This window comes from Pangasianodon hypophthalmus, chromosome 17 (genome assembly GCF_027358585.1).
Source record: "Pangasianodon hypophthalmus isolate fPanHyp1 chromosome 17, fPanHyp1.pri, whole genome shotgun sequence".
NCBI classification, from domain to species: domain Eukaryota; kingdom Metazoa; phylum Chordata; class Actinopteri; order Siluriformes; family Pangasiidae; genus Pangasianodon; species Pangasianodon hypophthalmus.
The window spans coordinates 3,434,155-3,456,536 of NC_069726.1; the positions used below are offsets into that span (position 1 = coordinate 3,434,155).

Sequence of the window (22,382 nt, forward strand, 5' to 3'; positions counted from 1 at the left end):
TTTGTCTGTATCATGTTTTTGTGGATTTTGCTCAGCATATTCTGTTTGGTTCCTGACTTTTCGGACACAGCGTATTACTCCATAAATCTGAGCTCTTCCAAAAAAAAAAAACAAACAAGGGCAGATTTGATGTGTTATTTTTTCATTAATTGTTTTCGTTACCTCATTCCCATGGTGGATTTGAATTTAATGGACTGAATATTAAATGTGTTGTTCTGCCTTGATTTGGGATTTGAATTGTATACAGCTAGTTACAGGCATTCTATAGTTATGAACTGGAGTAAAGAAATTTATTTATTTATTTATGTATTTATTTATTTATGTTGACCGACAGGGGGCGTGGTTTTCCGAGTCCTCCTCTTCAGAAGGCGGAGAGTTGTTGTTCCTGACGTCAAGTGCACTGGCCACGCCCCCTCCTGCTGGCCGTTAGAGGGCGGGGCGGGAGCAGGAGGCTGAGCCTGAGCCCCACGTGTGACGATTTTGCCTTCCAGCTTCGGTAATATTCCTCCTGCGCTTCTGTTTGCGCCTCGTCCCACTCTCTCTCTCTCTCTCTCTCTCTCTCTCTCTCCCCGTTCTGTATGTGTGTGTGTGTGAGAGAGAGAGTGAGTGCGTGTGTGTGTGTGTGTATGTGTGAGTGAGTGTGTGTGTGAGAGTGTGTGTGTGTGTGTCTCGTAGTTTTACTGCCCTGTAGTTTTTTGTGAGACAGCGCTATGGATGGAGACGGGAGCCAAGCCACGTCCGGAAGCCCGAGCGACACACAGCATGACCCGGGGTAAGCTCACGGCTCACGGCTCGCAGCTCGCGGCTGGGACTTGTGTCCTTTTTCTGTCTTGGGCTGTGTGTTATTTTGTACATTTTTTGTCGGAGTGAAATGAAAGCGAAGAGACGGGCTTCACAGCGCCGACAGCGTCCCCGTTAGTCCTTCCGGATACACACACACACACACACACACACACACACACACGGCGGCTTTGTTTGCTTACTTGCTTTCTTTACAATTTCGGAATATTTTTGGCTCCACAATGCAACTTGTATCTCTATTTTTGTTTTTTTAATACAATGATTTTTTTAAATTATTTATAACTAAACGCTACACGTTCAGAAACATGGCCGATCTCGCACCTGGACCTGGAACTCACTTCTTTCTCTCTCTCTCTCTCTCTCTCTCTCTCTCTCTCTCTTTTTCTTCTTCTCTGTATTCTTGCAGCAAAATGTTTATCGGTGGCCTGAGCTGGCAGACCTCACCAGGTAAAGCATGACCTTATACCTTTATCTGTGAAAAGCTGGTGTTCAGATAGGACAGGAAATTATAAATGGAGAGAGATGTATTTTTCAGTTTATCCCGGAGTCCTCTATTCGACCCCTGCGCGCGCAGCGCACCGAGGGGCGCTTTTTTTACGCGCAGTGCTAGAATGAATGACCCGCTTATCCTCCTTCTCCTCTCTTCTCCTCTCTTCTGTCTTGTCTCCCTCTCTCTCTTTTCTCTCTCTATCTCTGCTCGTCTGCAGACAGCCTTAGAGACTATTTCAGCAAATTTGGAGAAATCAGAGAATGCATGGTGATGCGAGACCCCACAACCAAACGCTCAAGGTAAACTCAGGAATCATAAAAATCATAATTGTTATTGAAAATAAAGTTGCTTTTTCATTTGCATGAGGTAGGACTGATCCTGTGTTGGAGGTATTTTTTAAGTTCCCATGTTGCTCTGGAGAAAAGCTCGGTGCAAAACCTGCTGCTGCTTTAATGCAGTCTGACATTGACTTGCAACCTTACATTGTAGAGGAGGTGTGTGTGTGTATGTGTGTGTGCAGTGCATGTGTGCTGTCCTCCTTTCTGCACATCCAACATGCCACAGCTGAGCTCCAAAACAGTATATTTACACTGTCCCACAAGGGTTGCCAGGTTTTGTGCAGAATAAAGGGTGCATGATGCACCAAAAACTCCAACTTTTCCAGGTGAAATTTAACAATGCACACCTGGTGTGATTTAAAAAAAAAAATGAAAAAAGTGTTATAGAAATCTTTCAATTTTTTTTCCATAATCGTCCATAAAAATGCTGTAAACCAAAGTCAAATACAAACATCTCATTTTACATTTAACTTTATGGAGAGGGGAAAAATGATGATTATTTTTTTGTTCACGGCAGAAAGGCTAATGTAAAATCTGTGATGTGAAATAATTCTTTAATTCATTCCAGTGCCTCTTTACAGAACCAAAGCATATAATAATAATTTAATTTTCCATCATCTTTATTTTGCGTTCATTATGTCTGGAGTCTGGCATGTTTATTTTGGCACCATGATTTCTCTGCACTAATGCACCTGGTCATGAAGCGACGAGCCGGATCAGGTCCGTCTGAGCAGGTGAATCACCACACTGTGCCAGATTAAGTGTTAATTCTCCCAAATCTGGCAACCCTGGAGTCCTGCCTCATGTTTCACTGGCAGTCGGAGAGCCGGCCGTGCAAAAGCTGCTGCTCTAATGCAGACTGACATTGACTTGGGGACTGTACAGCAACAGTACTCTGTGTGTGTGTGTGTGTGTGTGTGTGTGGTGTCCTCCTTTCCGCACACGCAACACACACTGAGCGGCTTCCTCAGAGCTGAGCATTGATAGCTGCTATATTTAAAGTATCCTGACCTGGTCATGTGTGTTGTACTGACAGTCACATCAAGGGGAGAGAAAAAAGCGGCTACGTAAAAGCTGCTGTCTAGTGCAGGCTGTGGTGCGTGTGTGTTTGTGTGTGTGTGTGTGTGTGTGTGTATTGTAGGGTTAGGTTTTCACAGTTAGTCACGGTGTGTCATTGGACGATTATCTCATCGCTGACTTTTCCAAATTCTGATTAAAATGCATTTTTGTCTATTACCGTTTACTTTATGCGAAAAGTTCCTTACTCAGGTGGTTTTTATCCGTTTTTTGTATCCAGCTTCGATTTCTCAAAATTTCACAAGCCACCCACTTGGATTTGCCCCAAATCTTACTAAAGCAACCTCCATTTGTCTGCACAGGGGACTTTGAAAACTCTTTGGCTGTGTTTAATCTGCTGCTGTTGTAAACACGTTACATCACTACCATATTCTTAACTTCATTATACACAATGTTTATCAGATCAAACACACAGAAGAACATGGCATTGATGACCACAACTACACGACTCAACTATCTATTTTTGGCTAAGCAGCACTGCACACTGCTATGCTAGTTAGATTTTTTTTTTTAACCTTTCCTCATAGCCGCTCTCTCTTTCAGCTTGTAACAACAGCGTGATAAATACAGTGCAAGAGATTTTATTGAAAATTTTTATCTGTACAATTAAGGGATTTGATTTTTTTTTTTTTGAATTGTTTTTTGTTACAAATATTTTCTTAAATTTTCACCACCGGTTTATGTGGTTTTTAAACTGTCCATTAAGTAGCGTGAGACTGAGATTTTTTAGACTAGGTTATTTTACTGTGTAAATTTTAAACCTTAACACCCCTGCTGTTCTTTCCTCACATGTGAAACACTCCAGAGAATATTCCTTAAGGCAAATATATTGCTCCTGCTCACCAGGATAAATGATGAAATGATGCAATGATGAAATGTGTGTCTTTTCTTCTCCCCCTCCTCACCGTCTCATTATGTGCTGTGTCTCTGTTTTTGTCCCTCAGAGGCTTCGGGTTCGTTACGTTCGCTGACGCGGCCAGTGTAGATAAAGTCCTAGCTCAGCCGCACCACGAATTAGACTCAAAGACGGTAGGTTGGCTTTTTTTAACGCTTTTCACTTGTGCGATGTTTGCTCTCTTCCTCACACACACACACACACACACACACACACACACACACACACACACACACAGAGTTTTTTCCTCTGTGGATATCTCGCATGCATGCACTTGGCCTCATCAAATGAACCAAATATGTTAATGAAGAATAATTTTGTGTTTAATCACTGTTCTGTGTATATAGGCAGATCTGTTATACAGTTAGTACAGTTACAAACACATCATTGATATGTGAAGTCACTGTAGTTGTTCAGAGTGACGTTTCAGTGAGTGAGAACATCTCAGTACGGCCGTGCATGATTGCTCCTGTCGTCTTTTCCTTTTCATTTTTCTTCCTCAGAGGGAGGAGCTAAGAAGCAAGGAAAGGAAAGGAGGAGGCGCAGTTAAAGAAATGAGGAGCGCCCGGGTCCTCACTGGCTAGTTAGAGTCTGCATGCGAACAGCTTTGTCTGTCAGAACTTTGTGTTTCTCGTGGCGTCTAGAATGATGCAGGCGTTTATTCAAGGGATGACCCGTGTCCTTGTGGAGTTGAGTTACAAACGCGTTGTTCATTGTCTTTCTCATCGTTCTTCATCCTTTCTCATAGTTATAGACATTGCAGTGAAAGACATGGATGCGCCCCCTCACTTTTACACTAAATAGTTTATTGGCTGTTGTTCTTTGAGTTATTAATTGTCATTCCTTTTGGTGTGTTTAAAAAAAAAACAAAAAAAACTTGTTTCTTCATTGGGCTTAACCTGGCTTCTTTTTTCCTCAGTATTTATTAAAGATTGCAACTAGCGTTCTTCAACAGGATCAGTCGAATAAAAATAATGTTCTTCACTGTGTTATCTCCTTAAAGTGCACATAGTGGTTTAGTTAGTTTACTATTTTTGTTTGTGATAATTATTGAAGCGCATAACATCACTAGATGTAAATAAATAATGCGTTATTCATTTTGTTGTTATAGGTGGATGATCCAATTATATTTTATGCATATTTTTTGAGTATATAATAGATAGTATGAGTATTTCTACAGCACTGAGCAAAAATAATGTATTTAAAGTGATTACTACTGCACTGTATCTAACAACAGATTGGATGTTGGAACCTTCTGTTTTTAATTTTGCACCCGGTTTGTTAAATATTATTTTTTTATTTGAGAAACAAATGTGACATTACCTTCGTCAAAATTAAATATTGCAGTTTTTATTGTGCATCATAAATATTTTCAAGTATTGCTTTTTTTTTTTTCCCCTACCCAGTCGTCTTCTAGTAATTACTGTAGAACCTGTTCAAGGTAAACAAGTGAACCGTAGAGTCCTGAAATCACAATATGAATTCAGAATGTCTTTTACAAGAACACGGAAGGTTTATAACGCAGTTCAAAACATGCCTGGATGCTATTAGATGAGAACATTTCATTGCATTTTTATTACGTTTAACAGCTGACATTCACATAATAAGAGCATCCAGCTGATGTAGACGCTGTGCCAGTGTATTTCAAGGGAGCACCGATTCCTTTGAACTTGTGCTAAAAATCAGAAATTAAAAAAATGTTAACGGTCGGCGGGGTGTCCAAGCTCCATGCTTTCTGCACGCTGCATTATCGGCATCACTTTAAAAGCTCTGAAATGCCAGATGTGGAGAAGCACTTGAGGTCCTCTGGGGCGGTTAACGGAGGATGAATAACGGCTGTGCTGATTTATGAAGGGTAACAAAACGGCAGTGTAAGGATAAGGAGATAAGGAAGTGTTGAGTGGTTAAATCTATAGTTCTGTAGTGTCGCTATAGCTGTTGTTATTGAATTATTTAATAATGTCACGGCTGCTGTTGTGTTGTGTGCCATTGAATGTGGGCCTGGCTGAAAAGACATGAAGTATTGAAAACCAATCCTGGGTAGAGTACACAAAACTCAGTCTTTGTAATTTTGTGACAGGCTATATGTGTGTGTGTGTGTGTGTGTGTGTGTGTGTGAGAGAGAGAGAGAGAGAAAGAGAAGTCATCTTATAATGTCAATCATGGTATGATCTTTCTTTCTTTTTTTTAACTGGGTCTCTTCACTACTCCTGTAACAGTTGGACTCTTTCTTTCTTGAAGAGCTTTCTTAAAAATATAAGCAATTGACTGTTTTTAGTCATGTTCCTTCTTCTAAGAATTGAGTTTTGTTCTATACACTGTCAGTCAAATGTTTTTTTGATCCCCCAAACACACATTTCCTCTGACACACATCAAGCTGCATCTTTTACATACCGCTGCTCGTGCGGCGTCACAGGGCAGCGTAACACACTCGGAGGAAAAAAGCTATCTGCCCTCTTCCCCATACTCACAGTTAAACACGATTTGCTAGTGTCTCTGTGACTGACAGGGGAGAAAGTATGATGTATGAAAGTATGAGAAAGTATGATATTCCTTCCACCCAGAGCTGGCTGGGAAATTGTTGGCATTCAAACCTGCAATTTTCAGACCAAAAGGTGAATGCTTTTCTGCTGTGAATTCTTAATTTTGTTGGGAAAAAAAATCTATAGTAACAGCTCATTCACAAATGTACAAGCATTTGTACAGTAGACGCTCTGCGCAATCTAAGACTAACAATAAAAAAACACATTAAAACTTATTTAACCAAGAAAAAATTCTATATTCATTGATAAGGTGAACATTTATGGAAGGAGTCTCCAGTCTTGGTAAGAAGCAAAGCTGTAACTTTTAAGTTTATTGGCAAGTCTTTATGATTTTTTTTCCTTTCCTCAGTACCAAAACACACTGCATTTTTTTCATCCTATTAACACTGAGAGAGAGAAAAAGAGAGGCTGGTGAAGGAACTACTGTTTATAGCTGCTATAACGTAACCGGATGATAACAGGATCTATCTTGTTTCACGGACATTCAACAACATTAAATGTAACTATAAACAGATAAAAAGTAAATTGCTGTGGTAGAAGAGGAATAAAACACTTGAGCACTCTTGTTGACTATTTTCCTATGACAGCACACCCCAATGTGTGTTTATTCCTTACATAAATGGCATCAGAACATATAAATGCCATAACTGTGATGAGAATTACTGTGTGTGTGTTCTCACAGAGTTTAGTGCAGATAATAAAAGACACAGTTATTTTGGATACACACAACGAGTCTCTTTAAACCCTAAAGATGTGAAATATCCCTAACATACCTTAATAATTAATTCAAATTCAACAGAAAATTTTGTTTTGAGATCAAGTGACCTATTTTTTTTTTTTTTGTTTAAAAAAGAATAATTATAATAGTTTTTTTGCCAGCATCAACTCAACTCAGGGGTTAAAAAAAATTGCTGAGTGTGTGTGGCGCTTTTCCAAGTAAGCACAGGAGTCAGGTGTGTTTAATCAATTTCCAACACACACACACACGAGTTGGATAAACAATGACATAAAATATACAGAGAGATAGATAAGTCTTTCTGCAGAATGTTTAGCAGGAGATCATTAAGTAACAGCTGTACCAAAAATAAAATGTGTGCACAGCAATAAATAGGCGGAGTGTCGAGTGTGATCCAGAGCCCAGCACACACACACACACACACAGTGTATATTTCTGTAACGCAAATCGCTGAAAGTTGAATGTCTGTAGAGTTCAGAGTTTGGCACAGTTGATGAGAGACACTGCTTGGGGGAAGAAGCCGATTTATTTATTTTTTTTTAAAAAAACACAAAGAACTATATTATGATACCCTTGATATCGCAAAAAAGTGTATGACAAAATTAATTGCAATATATTGATATTTTATTGTTGTCATCCCTGTTGGTCTTTCTCTTTTCACTTCAACAGACTAACTAATGCATAATCAGATTTATTATAATAATGTATTATCACATTTTACCTTTTATCCCTTCATGACTCAGATAAGAACATAAAAATCTGGAGAAATGTTGTCAAAAGGATCGGTTTAGAGATTTGTGTTGCATTGCATTTCCTGCTACAAGAATCACTTAGTTAGATTGCTAGCTGCTGGCTACAACAAAACGTTTGGATAAAGTGTTGTGTTTTTTTATTTGTAGTTGCTTGGTGGACAAGTATATTAACCAACCAGACAAACAAACAAACCCTACATGGTATTGATTTACCCAGAAGTTTTCATTTGTCATGTAGCTATGTTTAAACTTGACCCATTTCAAGTTTACGCACCTTGACATTGTAACTAGAATCCCACTGCCTGCTGCACTACACACACACACACAGCTGAGGCACAAGTTATTATTGTTTGTTTATTTATTTTTTTTGTGTGTGTGTTAATGATAGAATGATATATTTTATATGGTAGGCAGATTAATTCGCGTACACAGGTTACAGACGATCTTTTCACAATCAGGAATACTGACAAAACCGAGTGTAAAACTGTCATGTAACTTTCTTTTGCTTATTAGACGCTATCACATTGTGGTTAAGCATGTGAAGAGAAAATAAAGACGCCAGACTCAAATAATATCTTTTAAGCGTGACGTGACGACAGATCACCACAGCTCATAGCTGAAACTTTTGTTAATGACATGCTGACTTTTTGATGAGATCGCAAACGTTAGAAACTTTGTTAGAAGAAAATAACGGTCATAAACTCGTTTGTTTCTCTTAGTGTTTTAATGCAATTATCTAGCTAACTAGCTCTCGATATGTTATTGTATTAAAATTAGCTATCACGTTTTAGCATAGTCAATTCTGTGCAACCAAAAAAGAAGACTTGGCAAGCACTTACGGCTAAAAATGGATTTTTGATTTGTTAATTTTTTTGGGGGGGGGGGGAAACCCTACTTATGTAAGCCCCATATTTCTAGAAAGAATGCAGTGTTTAATCTTGTTTAGAATGTGATATCTTGATACTGTCGGTATCGTAATATTTTTTTTCCACCTTAAAGTGAAAGTCAAGGCCGTGCAGTTAAAAAAGGGCATCAAATGACGCATGGTCAGCAAATACACCCAGCTTTTATTTACATGTACACACCATGTAAGCTAACTCCAGTTTAAACTTCAGCTCCGTATCCAGTCATGTGACTCCTTGGGCCTGCTTCTCATTTTCCTGCTTTAGGATGTGCTGTTCATCCCTGTTTACCTGTTAATTGTTCCAAAAAATATAGAAGTTAGGAGTGAGGTGTTTTTTTTTGTTTTTTTTGCACGTGCACTTTCTGTTTTCTGTATCTCAGAAAAGAAAATGAAGGGAAATTGGTTATGATTAAAGATGTAGCGTTCGCCTCTCATTTTGTCTGCAGGGCTAACAGGAAGCAATGTCACGCACATGTGTGCACGTGCACACACACACATGCGCACACACATTCACAGCAGGAAAGGTTTAGGTAGATGTCTGCTAGGACTTGGCTGCATTAAAAAAGACAGGAATGTTATCATTTATTTTTTGCGAGACATTTCTACCACAGATCCACAGATTGCTACTAGCTTTAGAGCGCCCTTACGGCTAACAAATCATGGCTAATTGAGCTTGTGGCCTGTCTGAAAGTGTGCATCAGATGTCCTTAAAGTCTCTCAATTAAAAAAAGGATGTTGTGTCACTGATTTGGCTGAGTTTTGTTTTTAAGTATTATAATGTTACTTGTTTACTTCAAGGCTTGTTTACACTTTAAATTTCAAGAGATTTGTTTTTATTTTTGTTAGCTTTGCAACTTTGACAAGCTGCAGTAATTTCTGATGTTTCTTTGAAAGAAAATGGAAATGTGAGCTTCAAATGTCAAGTTTTTACTTAAGTTTTTTTTTTTTATTGCTATCAAAGTGGGGGAAATTATCATAAACTATTAATGAATTATTGACCAATTGAGCCAAAGTTGAAAATTGGTCATTTATGTAATTTATAAAACCAATAATTATAAAATAATTATAAATAATACAAATGCTTCTAATTTTGTACACAAAAAAGTTATTAAAAAATGATTAAATAACTAAATTATTAGCCTTAAATAAAGCAGGGTGTAGGGTTTGGGTATTAAATTTATATGTGACTCCTATTTTTTGACGCATACTCCTATTTTTTTCATAGTCGCCGCAGTTACTTTATTTGTGTTGAGTCACAGAGACTCGACACTGGTTTTTTGGTTAAGGTTCTGAGTTAAAGGTTGAGTTCAAATCCCAGCACAGAGCCACAACTGAACCTCGAAGTCCTGAATGGTGCTCTGCGTGGGTTCTGTGCTCGGGCTGGGTTCTGTCTCACTCCTGACTTAGTGGTTTTGGATTAAATCACCTGCCAGATGAATGCATGTAAATGTGAGTGTAAGACCTGAAGAGAAAGAGAGATGACATGTAGCAGAACAAATCAGTTGAACCGAGCAGATGGGCTTGCTGTCTTAAACAGAAAAGCAGTGCATTATGTCGAGCGTGATTAGTAGGGTACGGAGCAGGCAGGATTTTGGGCAAAATCTTCAGGATTGTGAATAAAATTTGCAAGCAGAATTGCACAATTCATACTTGGAAAAGAAGATTGCTGAATTCTGTTGGAAAGCATTAATGCCAGAACTGAAGACCATGGGTTTTACTGTTTTAATTCTTTTAATCTTATAGTAACCTCTTCGAAAATGTGCGTAGCTAGACATTGTTTATTCTAAAAAAAATATGTTGACTGTAAAGTGTTTGAGATAAATGGATGCGCTGCAGTGTTGATTTATAAAACATAAACATTTGTTAAAAAAAAAAGAGTAGTAATAATAAAACACTTTGGGCCTGCAGCTATACAAAAAACATGAAGACCTGATCAGAGTTAAGCGTTTTATTCTTACATCACAGCATTTTTTTTTTTTTTAATTTATGAAAGAACGACACAATCATACTTTTCAATCCATTCATTATTAAATTTAATGTTGTGGAATGTCCATGAATCATGTTAGTTCTTGTTCTCACATTTGTTATAGCAAATATAAACAGTAGTTCCTCCACCAGCCTCTTTTTTTTTCCTTTCTCTGAAAATTAGTAAGACAGAAACTGCAGCTTGTTATGATGTTGAGAAACCAGAAAGCAATAAGACTCCCTCATGCCGGAAAAAGGTGTCAAAAAGTTATAGCCTTATGTGTTACCAAACAAGACTCCTTCCATAAACGGTTCTTCTAGCAGAAAACGTCACCATATCAATGATTACACACAGGTTTTAAAATCTGTTTGTGTCCTGTGTAAGTTGTTATTGTACTGGTGTTTGAAAACTCAACATATGGTGAAAAAACCGCTGAGGGTCTCACAGCAGAAATACACGTCACTTTCAGGTTTTATATTTAGACCCATATGATGTGGTTTTCAGCACGGCTGGAAGTGAGGACAAAACCTTTTGCACCTTTCTACGCTCTTTTATACCACAAAAGTAACCCTTGAGTCAACAACTTGGCCCAGTTAGCTCGTACGCTCAATCTATATGCTGGAAACGAGCGAGCAGGAGCTCATCCGCAGAGAGAGAGCAGCAGCAGCTGAAGGCCGGCCTGATCCTCCCTCTGAAAGGGAGCGCAGTGATTTCCTGCTGCAGGTTCGTTTGATGTGGTTTCTGCGTGCACTGTAGCGCTGAATAGCCGGAACTGAAGAGAAAATAAATACAGTGAACGTCTTTAGACGCTCTGTTGACTCTAAATGGTCCTGGCTTTGGCTTCGAGTGCCCCGGATATCTTGTTTGCACACGTAGTTTCTGGGTTTGGTTGTTTAGTTGCCTGGTTCTTGTAGGGGCAAGTTGTAGACCAGCAAAAGCAATCAGGAATAAAACTAGCGTTAAATGTGTTTTCAGTTTTGTATTCTATAGGAGAGCATTGTAGTTCTCAGCTTCAGTGTTCTGACTGAATTTAGGTTTGTATCATTGTTTTGTTGTTGTCTGGCAGTGCACATAATGACTGTGATCATTAAATCCACAGATCAGTTCATGTGAAGGCTCGTCTTGTGTTCTTTGCTATTAATGTTGGTCCAGAACTTCCTTTTCCTTTTCCATGGAGGAATCCATGTGCTGATGAATGATCATTTGAGGAGAGGTAACAAAATTATAAAACTTCAATCAAATATTTGTTTTCTAATCACCGACATTCTTCTGTGTTAGCTCAATTTAGCTAAAAATAGTCATTCAAGCAACACCCCCATTCCCCGACTTGTAAAATGGCTGCAGCAGTGGCTAGTCTTTCCAGATTTATTTCCATATTCATAGTGCATCATTTCTATTTAGTGTTTAAACTCTCGCGCTCTTGCTGTAGATGCTACTGCATCACCACTGCAAGGCTCTGACATTTTTGCACCAGATTGTGGTAAGATTGAGTTAAAACTGAAATCTGCACTCTTATCTTCAATAATGTGACATTATGTTTCTGAGTGAAACTGCTCGATGATGGTTGTGGTGAGGCACCGGAAGTTGGAACGGTGAAACATGACTGTTTATTGTTTAAAATTATTTTCCCCTGCTCACTCCTGCATTGTGATCTTAAAAATCACAACAGGTGTGTAAATATCATTGCGTTTTGTTGTGAGATTATAGAAAAGCAACCACGGCCCTTTTCAGACAGGGTTAAATTTACATATGGATCTGGAGTCGTTTGCATTCACGTCATTTGCAGGCGCTCCTCTGTAAATTTATTCCTGTCTGGATCAGCCACGCCAGTGTATTTCTCCCTTCTCCTCTAAGGAAATTAAAAAAAAAAAAAAAAAAAATTTGTTGTTTTTTGACCAACTCTGCAGTTGTCTGATAACATTTGTCCTGTCTGGATTGACACGTCAATGATTTTGCAGGCTGTTGCTACCTCTTGCATTGGAAAAAGTTTTTTGCCTGCTACTTCTTGCCATATTTAGTTACCTAGTGCACATATCCCCTTCCCGAATCGCAAAGAGATGAATTCTTTGGAAGAGCTTCTCAACAACTTACTGTACTTCGTCTCCATACTGCATACACACTGTGTGACGCAATTAAGCAGGGTTGTAGACAAAGCTGCCTGCAGCAGATGTCATTACAGACGTCACACAGTGAAACTACTCCTGTCCCGAATAGCGGTAATGTTTTCTGAAGTGATTGATACTGATCATTTCTTATGCTTTATAACCAGTGACCATAAATTACAAAGACAAGAAGGTCAGTTTTGATTTCAGGGTGGTTTTCAAGTCAAGTAAAATGGATTACTTTGTCATTCCTCCATCAATCATTGACATTTGTGAGCTCACGTGTGCGGAAGAGGGTGGATAGTGCTGTCCCCAGCATGTTGCACTGTCCTGTGATGTAGCGTGAGAAGCAGGTTGAAAAGATGTGATTGGCCAGCTTCATGTCCCTCAGAGGACAAATGCTAGCCTTTACCCTCCCCAGCTGTTAGCTGTCGTAGGGGAGAGCTGGTTAGTGGGTGGGAATTAGCAGTTAACAAACTGGGGAGAAAAATGGGGGGAAAAATAGACAGAACAGCAGAGCAGGATTGTATTGCAGAAAGGAGAGCATATGTTTAAGGTTTTACATTAGTAACCGGGAGATTGTGAGTTCAAATCTGAGCCACTCTTCCTTCAGCTGCTCAGCTCTATGCTTGAAATATATTAGACAAAATCGAGAAATCTAAACAGATCCAAAGTCTGTTCTGAGTTACAGATTGAAGGATTGATTGGTCCATTGTTGAAAAGTTAACGGATAAGTTCTTTCCCACTAAGGTTCCTTTGCTCTCTGCAGTGAAACTAGAAGAGCAGCAGGGTTACATAAGGCCTCGTCACACCTGCACACTCTCCTGCTCTGTTTCCTCTCAGCCGGTCTGTGCGAGACCAGACACACACTGTGGAAAGCAGGTTTACCTCTGCAGAGGTGTACAGTTTCACAGAATATGAGTGTCAGAAAAGTGATGACTTACTTCCACCAGTTTGCTGCAGTCACCGAACAGGGTTGTGTTTTTTAACCATTCACTGTCCTGCAGCGGGTCTTTTTTAAAGCTTCTTCTCAGACTAAAATGTCCCCTAAAGCTAATCGCCTGAATCCGAAGCAGGTGATGATGCGCGCCGGCGATATCTGCTGAATTCGGGTAATTTGACCTTGTCCTAAATTCCTGTTGCAGCTGGTTTCATCACTCCCTAGGAGCTGTAATAATAATGGGAATTCAGTGCTGCACGATATATCATTTATGAATCATTATTGTGAAATTAGTGGATTTAGCAATACAGATTACAGTGTTGCAGAAGATGTTTTAACCTGTAATAAATTAAGAGTTTCCTGATCAGTCAAACCAATCATGGGTGTTATGATACAATTTTATGAAGCATCATGGATAATTTTTGAACACTGTCTGGCACCAGTGGTACTCGAGTACCTAATTGGATGTAAAATTATGTTTGTGTATCAAATATTTCACTTTCCTTCATTTTCTGTGTCGGTTTATATTGTAAGAGGTTCAGTAAATGTACAACTGAATTCATCTTTTCACATTTTGTTTAAATGCAGGCTTACTTTTACATTTTTAATAAATCCCACAGTGCTGGTGAATGCTTGATTCTGATTGGTCAGACGGTATTCATTTCCTGTAACAGTAGCTCTGACAGTGCTTCTGGCTTCGAGGCAATTCACAGGTTTATATCAATGCTCTCATTCGAGTGTGTTACTATAGTAACAGCTCATTCATGGGGACATGTATGTTGGACGCACCACAAATGGATTTTAAAAAGAGTGTAGGTGATGAGTTTTAAGCGAGGAGTTGTTTATTAATGGATCATTAATGAAAGGATTCTACAGTGTTACAAGAGTTTACAACTTGCAGTTTCTTGGTAAGCTGACAAACTGGATAAAGTAAGTGATAACAGGAACTTGTTTCGCAGACGTTCCACAACTTTAAACCTAACTATAAACAGATAATAGGCATGATGAATTTTTTTTTTTTTTTTTTTTAATTAATAAGAGTTGCAGATTGCTATAGTATAAGAGGAATAAAACACTTCGGGGAGTCCTGTAATTAGAAATTATTGGAACTTCAGGGTGGTAACAGTAACTCTGCTTCATCACACCATCGTGTCTTTGATTATTTTCCTATAACGGCACACCCATTTTGGAATTAAATTGATATCTTTGTATGCCTGGCAAAGTATAAAAATAAAAAAAAACTGCTATGAATGTCTGAGTCACAATTAAATATTAATTTGCATTATTTTACCCCAATTTTTAAAAATTTTTATTACTACAATTAAGTATTTATCAAAACACCTGCAGAAATCTTGGCTGAAACCTCTGATATCGTTGGAGTGTTTATTTGCATAATGCAAGACTGTGATGATTACCAAGCAATTCATTTTGCAGCCTGTTTGGAATAACCTCCACAGTCAAACGAAAATCATTTTGTTGCAAAATGTTGCAGGTCAGTGTTTAATCATGAGCATGATTTGTTCATTGATGTCTTTTATTTATTAGACTGCTAGGCATAAAGTGGTCGTAATAAGCAGCAATATAACATCAATATGATGATTTGTCCATATTGAATCCATGGGGAGGTTTTTACTGTACAAATGTAAAGCGTTTCATTTCTGTCCCGACGTCCTTGATCTCTCACCAAACAAACAGACGGAGAACGAGCAGGAAAATCCCTGCCAAGTGAATAAAGAGCTTTATTGAGCAAAATCTAGGCACGGGTAGAAATCAGTTTTGTATATCCCGATAGTTGCCTTAGCTTTAACTGTTGTTCTAATCACAATTGTTTGAATTGACTGCAATTAATCATCAATTCTGCATAAACATATATATATATATATATATGTATATATATATATATATATATATATATATATATATATATATATATATATATATATATATATAGTCAGTAAAGACTACAAGAAATGTGTTTCTTGATGTAATCAAATCTCTGCGCTGTCAATCAAAGGCTTTGATCTATAACAATATTGTTACCATGTTTTGTTATAACTCACTAAAATGTGTTGCAGATTACAAAATTTAGTACAATATTACAGATTAGTAACATACCTACACTATAAGCTTGGATAAGTTCAGTATACTTAAAAAAAATAAATAAATAAATAAATAATAATAATAATAATAATTAAGTATTGATGGACAATCAAAAAAATTTATGTTGAACAAACGTAAGTTAGAAAGTAGCACTGTATTAATAATGCTACATATTAAAACAAGTTAAAATTGATCTTACTGGAATAACTGCCATCACTAAGCTAATATCACTTACAACTTAAGTTTAATTCTGTTTAAAGGCATTGTTGTATTTAGCCAAACTCATTAATTTAGTGTGCATTATTACAATAGAACATTAAATTAGGGGCACTGAAGATTTTCATGAACGCAAAACAGAGGTAGCACTGATGTGTTGAAGCATCAGACACAATATTACATACAATATTGTACTTAACTGCCTTGTATATTGTGATATTGTATGACACATGACTTGCGGACTGGAGTTTGTGTTGTCAGAAGCAGGGAAGTTAATCTAGTGCTGGGTGATGTGGCCAAAATATTATGATATCATGTTACAAAATTCTCACAATGCCCGTTATGCACTGTGATATTTAGGTTTGCAAAGAAAGTGCTAGCAAAGCAGTTAGAACCCATGAAAACTTACATGGATTCAATTATATGACATCTACAATGAGAAGGAGAAGAGATAAAGCTAATGGGGGGGGGGGAGTCAAACTGACTATTTGCTTCTGTAAATATTTAATGTTGGCATTTCTTTAAAAGTAAAAGAAACACAATACTGTTAGAAGAAAGTGTTCTTCTGCAAATCTTTATACTCTTCTCCTGGGAAAAAAATGGGGAAAAAGAAATGGAAAAGATTTTAGAAAAAGTAAGGATTTTAAGAACTAATTGTGTATTCAAAGTGAAAAACAGTGTTGCTAGGCAACCAGGATACATTTGACACAGAGGGTAAACTAGCTAATTGTTAAACCTAACCGTTTAGCCAGCTAGCTCACAGCCGTTAAGTCTTTTACAGACAATGTAAAGGCAAGATTATGACGAAAATTAGATGAAATTGTCAGGAACTTCAAAATTTTCCTCAGATTTGTTGGTTAATTACTAAGAAGAGACTCAGTGTGACTGAAATGTCACTGTAAATACACTTAGCAGAGCATCTGTAAGTTGTGAACACCCACAAGACTGGACTGTTTATGTGGATTTTTTTTTGTAAACATAAAGGCTAAATTCAAAAATGTGTAGTTTTTTCAGAGACTTTTTGAGGGACTCCTTTATTTTCTGCACTAAAGCAGCTTCCCTGATGTCACATTTCATATTTTCCATTTTAATGATATTTTAAATTTAGCAGAGAAACTAAAAGTAGACTAGAAAGTCTGGAAAGTTTAAAAATCAGCACAAAATAATTTTTTTACCCCCAAAAAGAGAAAGATCCCTGGAAAAGCATACTGTGAGGTAAAATTATCACAATTCCAGTGTCCTAACATTATATCACTCAACCTTACCCTAGTCAAAGACTAAATTAAAGAAATTTCATGGTCACAGGTTTGTTATTTTGCTTCGTTATCAAATATTAGTCCTGCAAATTAGCCGGCTGCTGTATTGTGCGTATTTTTTGATTTGTCCTTATTTATTGCTGAAGTGACGGAGTGGAGAGTCCCTGGTCACACTGTTCAATATGAATGCGAGCTAATTCTCTCATCAGCCTCGCATTTACATAAATACCTCCACTGAAAGGACACAGATTGTTGGCATTTTCCTCCTCGCTGAGGTGCACAGAGGAGCCATTCACTCCAAAAGGGCACGACCCGAAATAGGAAGCTCGCTCTGATTGGCTCGTGCAGCGCGTATCTTTTTAAAGGCATCGTGTGCCTGTAGTACTACTGATGAATGGAGTCAGGACTTGGACAGATGGTGTGTGTGTGTGTGTGTGTGTGTGTGTGTGTGTGTGTGTGTGTGTGTGTGTGAGTGAGTGCGTGTTATTTCTCTTTAGTTATGTGTATTTAGATTGGCAATGCTGATTGCCATGTTAATCTCACACAGCATTTTTCATCAGGCGGTGAATCAGTGTGAGAGTTTTTTCCCCCTCTGTGCCCTCATTACTGTAATATTGCGACGGATGTTAAGAAGAAATCAGGATCAGGGTTATTCTTCAATATATAGTTGTCAAGTCAAAAAAGTTTGAACGGGAACAGTGTGTGTGGGGGGATTTTACAGAGACACCTCATGAAAAGACTCAACCTGCTTTGCAATTCAAAGCATGGTGGTGTGCTTGTGCTCGGATTGGGCCGCTCTCTCGCAGTAATTGAGGTTGAAACGCTTGCGCCTGGGGCCAATCGCTAAAACGAATCATTACATGGAATTCATTATGAGGAAGGTTACTATAGCCAGGTGCTATGGAATTCATCTCCTAAATTGATCTGATTTACAGAGATAACAGTCATAACTCTGTCAAATGGAATTATGAAGGGGGTTTGGGGGGGTAGGGGTTTGTGGCCGTTTATCCTCCAGATAAATTTCTAGAGTCTCTGTTTTTCTACTCTGGTAGACAGCAAGGTAATTGGGTTGTGCTCCACAAAACACTAGTGACGTTTTAATTTCTTTTAATGCCGTGTTTATGTGGATGTTGTTAGGAATTACGTGAAGTAGCGATTAATGCACTGAACACACGCGAGGTGAATGTCTCAGTGTCGTTGTTGAGATCTCTATGATTGAAGCTTTTATTAAGGCTCGATCATATGATTCGATTTTTCAAGATATAAAGATCATGATGCACTTTCCTGAGGATGGTGGTGTCATTATGGCTGAATCATTTTATAACTATTCTATAGATATCCACTGCATCAGGTAATTGATTAAATGTAAAATTCTTGTTCTTTGTCCCATTTGTGTCAAACCCTCTATCCCAGAAAGTCTCCCATAAAATTTCCCATAAAATAGCTCATAAGCCAAATATCGTGTATCGTGATAATGTATTCAGATATCATAGCATGGTATTTTGCCATATTGCTTATCACTAACACAAGGTTTTATCATGCTTTACGATGTTAACGTGACATTACAGTATAGGAATCATTCAATCAATGCTGAACATTGCATTTTAAATCTTCGCCTTACCCCGAGTGCACTCGATCAGCTCTATCAGTTTGCTGTCCAAAGTTTGCTTGTAGCAGGTAAGGCAAGCTTCTAGTTACCATTTAGCTACCAGCATGTCTAAATTATCACATACACTCTCCAGACAGCTTTCTCGAGTTGTTGGGAATCTCAAACAGACTTGATGTGGTTGTCCGATGTTATATGTTATATGACTCACTGTTTTCTATAAACATGGACAAAAGGACGTCACTAAACAGTCGTAGTTCCGTCTTGAAGCCATCTTTCACCCGTAACTTGTCCGAAACTTTTTGAAATGTGTTGATATTCAACAAAGAAAAATGTGTAATTGTTAATATGTAGTTTTTTGTAAGGAGATGTTTGTTTAATGGTTAAGGAAGGAGTCTCCAGTATAAGCGCTTTGTAACAGGATTATAAAGGATTTGTAGCATTAATTGTGAAATACACCCAGATTGTTGTCTTTTCGTGTTGTCTGTTCATCAGTGCAACAGTGTAAGCAAGGCACTGGTCATGTAGCGTCACGAGATATCAGTTGTTGGTATCGGCGGTTTTTTATGAATACGAGTGATTAAGGATGATATCAGACCAATACCTGATACCAGTATCAGTATTGATGCTTCCTTAATGTTAATCATACCATTATTTTCATGGTTTAAATGAGATTATGTTGCAAACCTCATCCGTGAAGGACACACTTTCATCCAAAGTGCTTTAGCATTTTCATATAGTGCACACGACAAGCGTTTAACTCCGTAATGATTCCAATCTGATATCACTCCATCCCTCCCTCTGGGCGAGCGTTCAGCTCTATAGCGTGAGATGCACCTCAACGTAAAGCGTTTGCCTTGCTGAACATGGCCAAGTAATTTTCTGCAAGAGAACAATTTCGATCTGTTTACATTTTTTCTTTCTTTTTTTTCTTTTCTTCCCCATTTCTCCTTCACCGTCTGCTCAGATGAGATTGGCTGAAAGTTTTAAAGAGCTGCGTATTAAAGCCGAGCGTGACACTGGTGCATGAAATAGTTTCTCATTCGTTCCAAATGTGAGATTGATAAAGCTCCCGGCGTGAGCGCTTGACGGGGAGAAAAACACCAAAATTAACAAGATGATGAACCAAAAAAAAAAAAAAAAAGAAGACGACGAAGAAGAGTCTGTTGTCCTCTTTAATTTTTGGGCTTCTTGAATTGACACGAATACTTTGATCATTATGTGTGAACACTTTAGACTCTAGTGATGGTTGTGCATCTTCTTGTGGATAAAATATGTCTGAATTAGGGCTATTATAGGAAAATTATCAGTGACTGGATGGTGTGCTGTGCTGCCGCCTCAAAGTTTATTTCCCAATAATAGCACATCCCAAGGTGTTTTATTCCTTTTATACCACAGCAATTTGCTGAAGATGACAGTTTTTTTTAGTAATTAAAGAAGGTCATACATTTTATCCATTTATAGTTACAGTTAATGTTGTAGAATGTCTGTGAAACAATTTCCTGTAATCCCTTATGTCATATCAGTTATAAACAGTCGTTCCCTCACCACTTTGTGTCTCTCTCTTGAAATTAATAAGACGAAAGAAATGCTTGCCACATGCATGATGTCATTTTGGCCATATTGCTTGCCACTATTATGTAGATATTTGCTCATCATATTGATTGTCTCATAAGTGTACTATTCAGATGAGTCGTTGTGTGTTTGACATCCTGTTAATTCTACATTCTTATTTTTTCTCCAGATTGACCCAAAAGTGGCCTTCCCTCGCCGGGCTCAGCCTAAGGTAAGACCACCCACTGTCCACTGTTACTCCTGGTTTCTGAAAGCCATGTCTGTTTCTCACCTCCCTCCTATTTTTCATCATGAACTTTGGTTTAGACTTGTTGTGGTTGTATTTGGTGTATGGTTCAGTCAGTCTGAAAGATGACAGGAAGGTTGTGACAGTCACAGTTGGACCTTTTACCTTGTCTACTTGTGCTGATATTTCTTATGCTTACACCACCGTGCTGCTGTTCTCGATTCTGATTGGTCAGAAGTTGTGTAGATGTGACAGTAGCGCAGCTGCAAATCACAGGTTTATTTTAATGCACTCATTCTCATATAATACGTTATCGTTTCTATAGTGACAGCCTACACTTGGATTTGTATGATTTCTGTGAGGAGGCATTTATATAACATTTACAGAAGGAGTCTCTAGTGTCAGTGCTTTGCAACAGTAAGAGGTAAAGCTATAACTTCAGAGTTCATGCTTTCTCATGCAGTTTCTCGTAACATGGTAAGCTGCGTTTTTTTTTATTCACGAGAGAGGAAATAACAGAGGCCGGTGAGGGAACGACCGGTTATAGCTGCTATAATGTAAGCATTATTCACCATTACACTACATTCACCACTGGAACTATAATGTGTATTGCAGCTGTGTGTTTCCTTCATGCTACTGTTTTTACGAAGGTAGTCATTAAATTATTATTCCGTTTCACTTCCTGACTCTAAAGAGCGTTATGTTATCAGTGTGTTTACTGTGTTTTCTTTCCTCTTTATCCCCAAACAAGCTAAAATCGATAATGGATTTCTCCCCCCTCTTTTTCCTCGTGTTTTTTTTTCGAGAGGTATTGTTGCTGAGCGGTTTGGGTTTCAGATGGGGAATCGGCAGCGAAAGCTTTCAAAGCCAAAGCACATGGTGTCTTAAGGGTATCGGCATATGGTTGAGAAACAATCAGAGTGTTTCTGTGCAAGCTTTTTTTCCACCTTTCATTTTTTTCCTCTCTTCTAATACTTGCCCGGTTCTTGCTTTAACCTTTTCTTTTCCATATCACAGCTTGAAAAAAACATAGAAAAAAAGGCAGTTTGCCCCCCGGATTGTCGGATTTCTGTCAAAAGGATGAAAATGCATTTTATTCTCGTGGGCACTGCTGTTGTTTTATAGACCTTCCAGAACAATATGATCTCAGTATGTAAGCGGTGTGGCCAGGATATGGAAACTGGATTGGCAATTTTCAAGACAAGAATGACTTTGTCACTGAAAAGCAAAAGTGTCAGTTGTGTTGACAGTGTATCACTGTTTTATGAACAAAAACAATGGATTAAGATACTTCGTCAAAAAATCCTTCTTTGACTGCTTGAGAAAGGGCACGATGAAGGGCAAGCTGATTAGTGAAAGAAAGAAGGTTTTATTTGTTTTTGTATTAGGCACTGAATGTGAATTTCAAAAGGATCTCGCAGCAGTGGGATTAAGGCAGATAGATTAGCATTGCACAGCCCTTTTTGTTCCTCCATGTCAAATTGATTTAAGGCCTCTATAAGCAGTCTGGCTCGGTTTTGAAGCGTCTCTCTGTTTTGCATTTGTCATCGTTTTCGTTTTTCTGTGTCTCTCTCCTTCTCTCTCCGGTTCTCTCTGTCCTTCCGCTCTGCCCTCCCTGTGGTTGAGGTATCGGTTTCAGCTCTTTCACCGAGCAGGCAGGTGTTTCACAGGGCCACGCTGTGGGATGAATAGGTCGACCTCAGTGTGTGTGCGTGTGTTTTGCGTGTGGTTTCACGTGTGTGTGTTCATGTGTGTGTTTTAACACATTTTCCACTGGTACTGCAGCTGGTCTTGAGAATGTTGCACAGTATATTTCGGTTGTGAATCATTATCGCAGTTGCGATAATGCTGAACGCTGC

General features: G+C 38.3%; 1 protein-coding gene across 5 annotated transcripts in view; it reads left to right on the forward strand.

Moving 5' to 3' along the window:
* The first annotated feature begins 369 nt into the window (after nt 1–369).
* msi2a (musashi RNA-binding protein 2a) overlaps nt 370–22,382 on the forward strand; it is a 238,993-nt gene continuing 216,980 nt past the window's right edge. For 2 of the 5 annotated variants that reach the window (XM_026943793.3, XM_026943795.3), the window contains exons 1-5: nt 482–772; nt 1,208–1,248; nt 1,509–1,590; nt 3,651–3,735; nt 20,467–20,508. In XM_026943793.3, coding sequence (XP_026799594.1) covers nt 711–772; nt 1,208–1,248; nt 1,509–1,590; nt 3,651–3,735; nt 20,467–20,508 — 312 coding nt within the window. In that variant the 5' untranslated portion in view covers nt 482–710. Of the gene's footprint in view, nt 773–1,207; nt 1,249–1,508; nt 1,591–3,650; nt 3,736–20,466; nt 20,509–22,382 lie in introns of all 5 variants that reach the window. The other 3 variants (XM_053241497.1, XM_026943796.3, XM_026943794.3) reach the window with 3 other exon arrangements.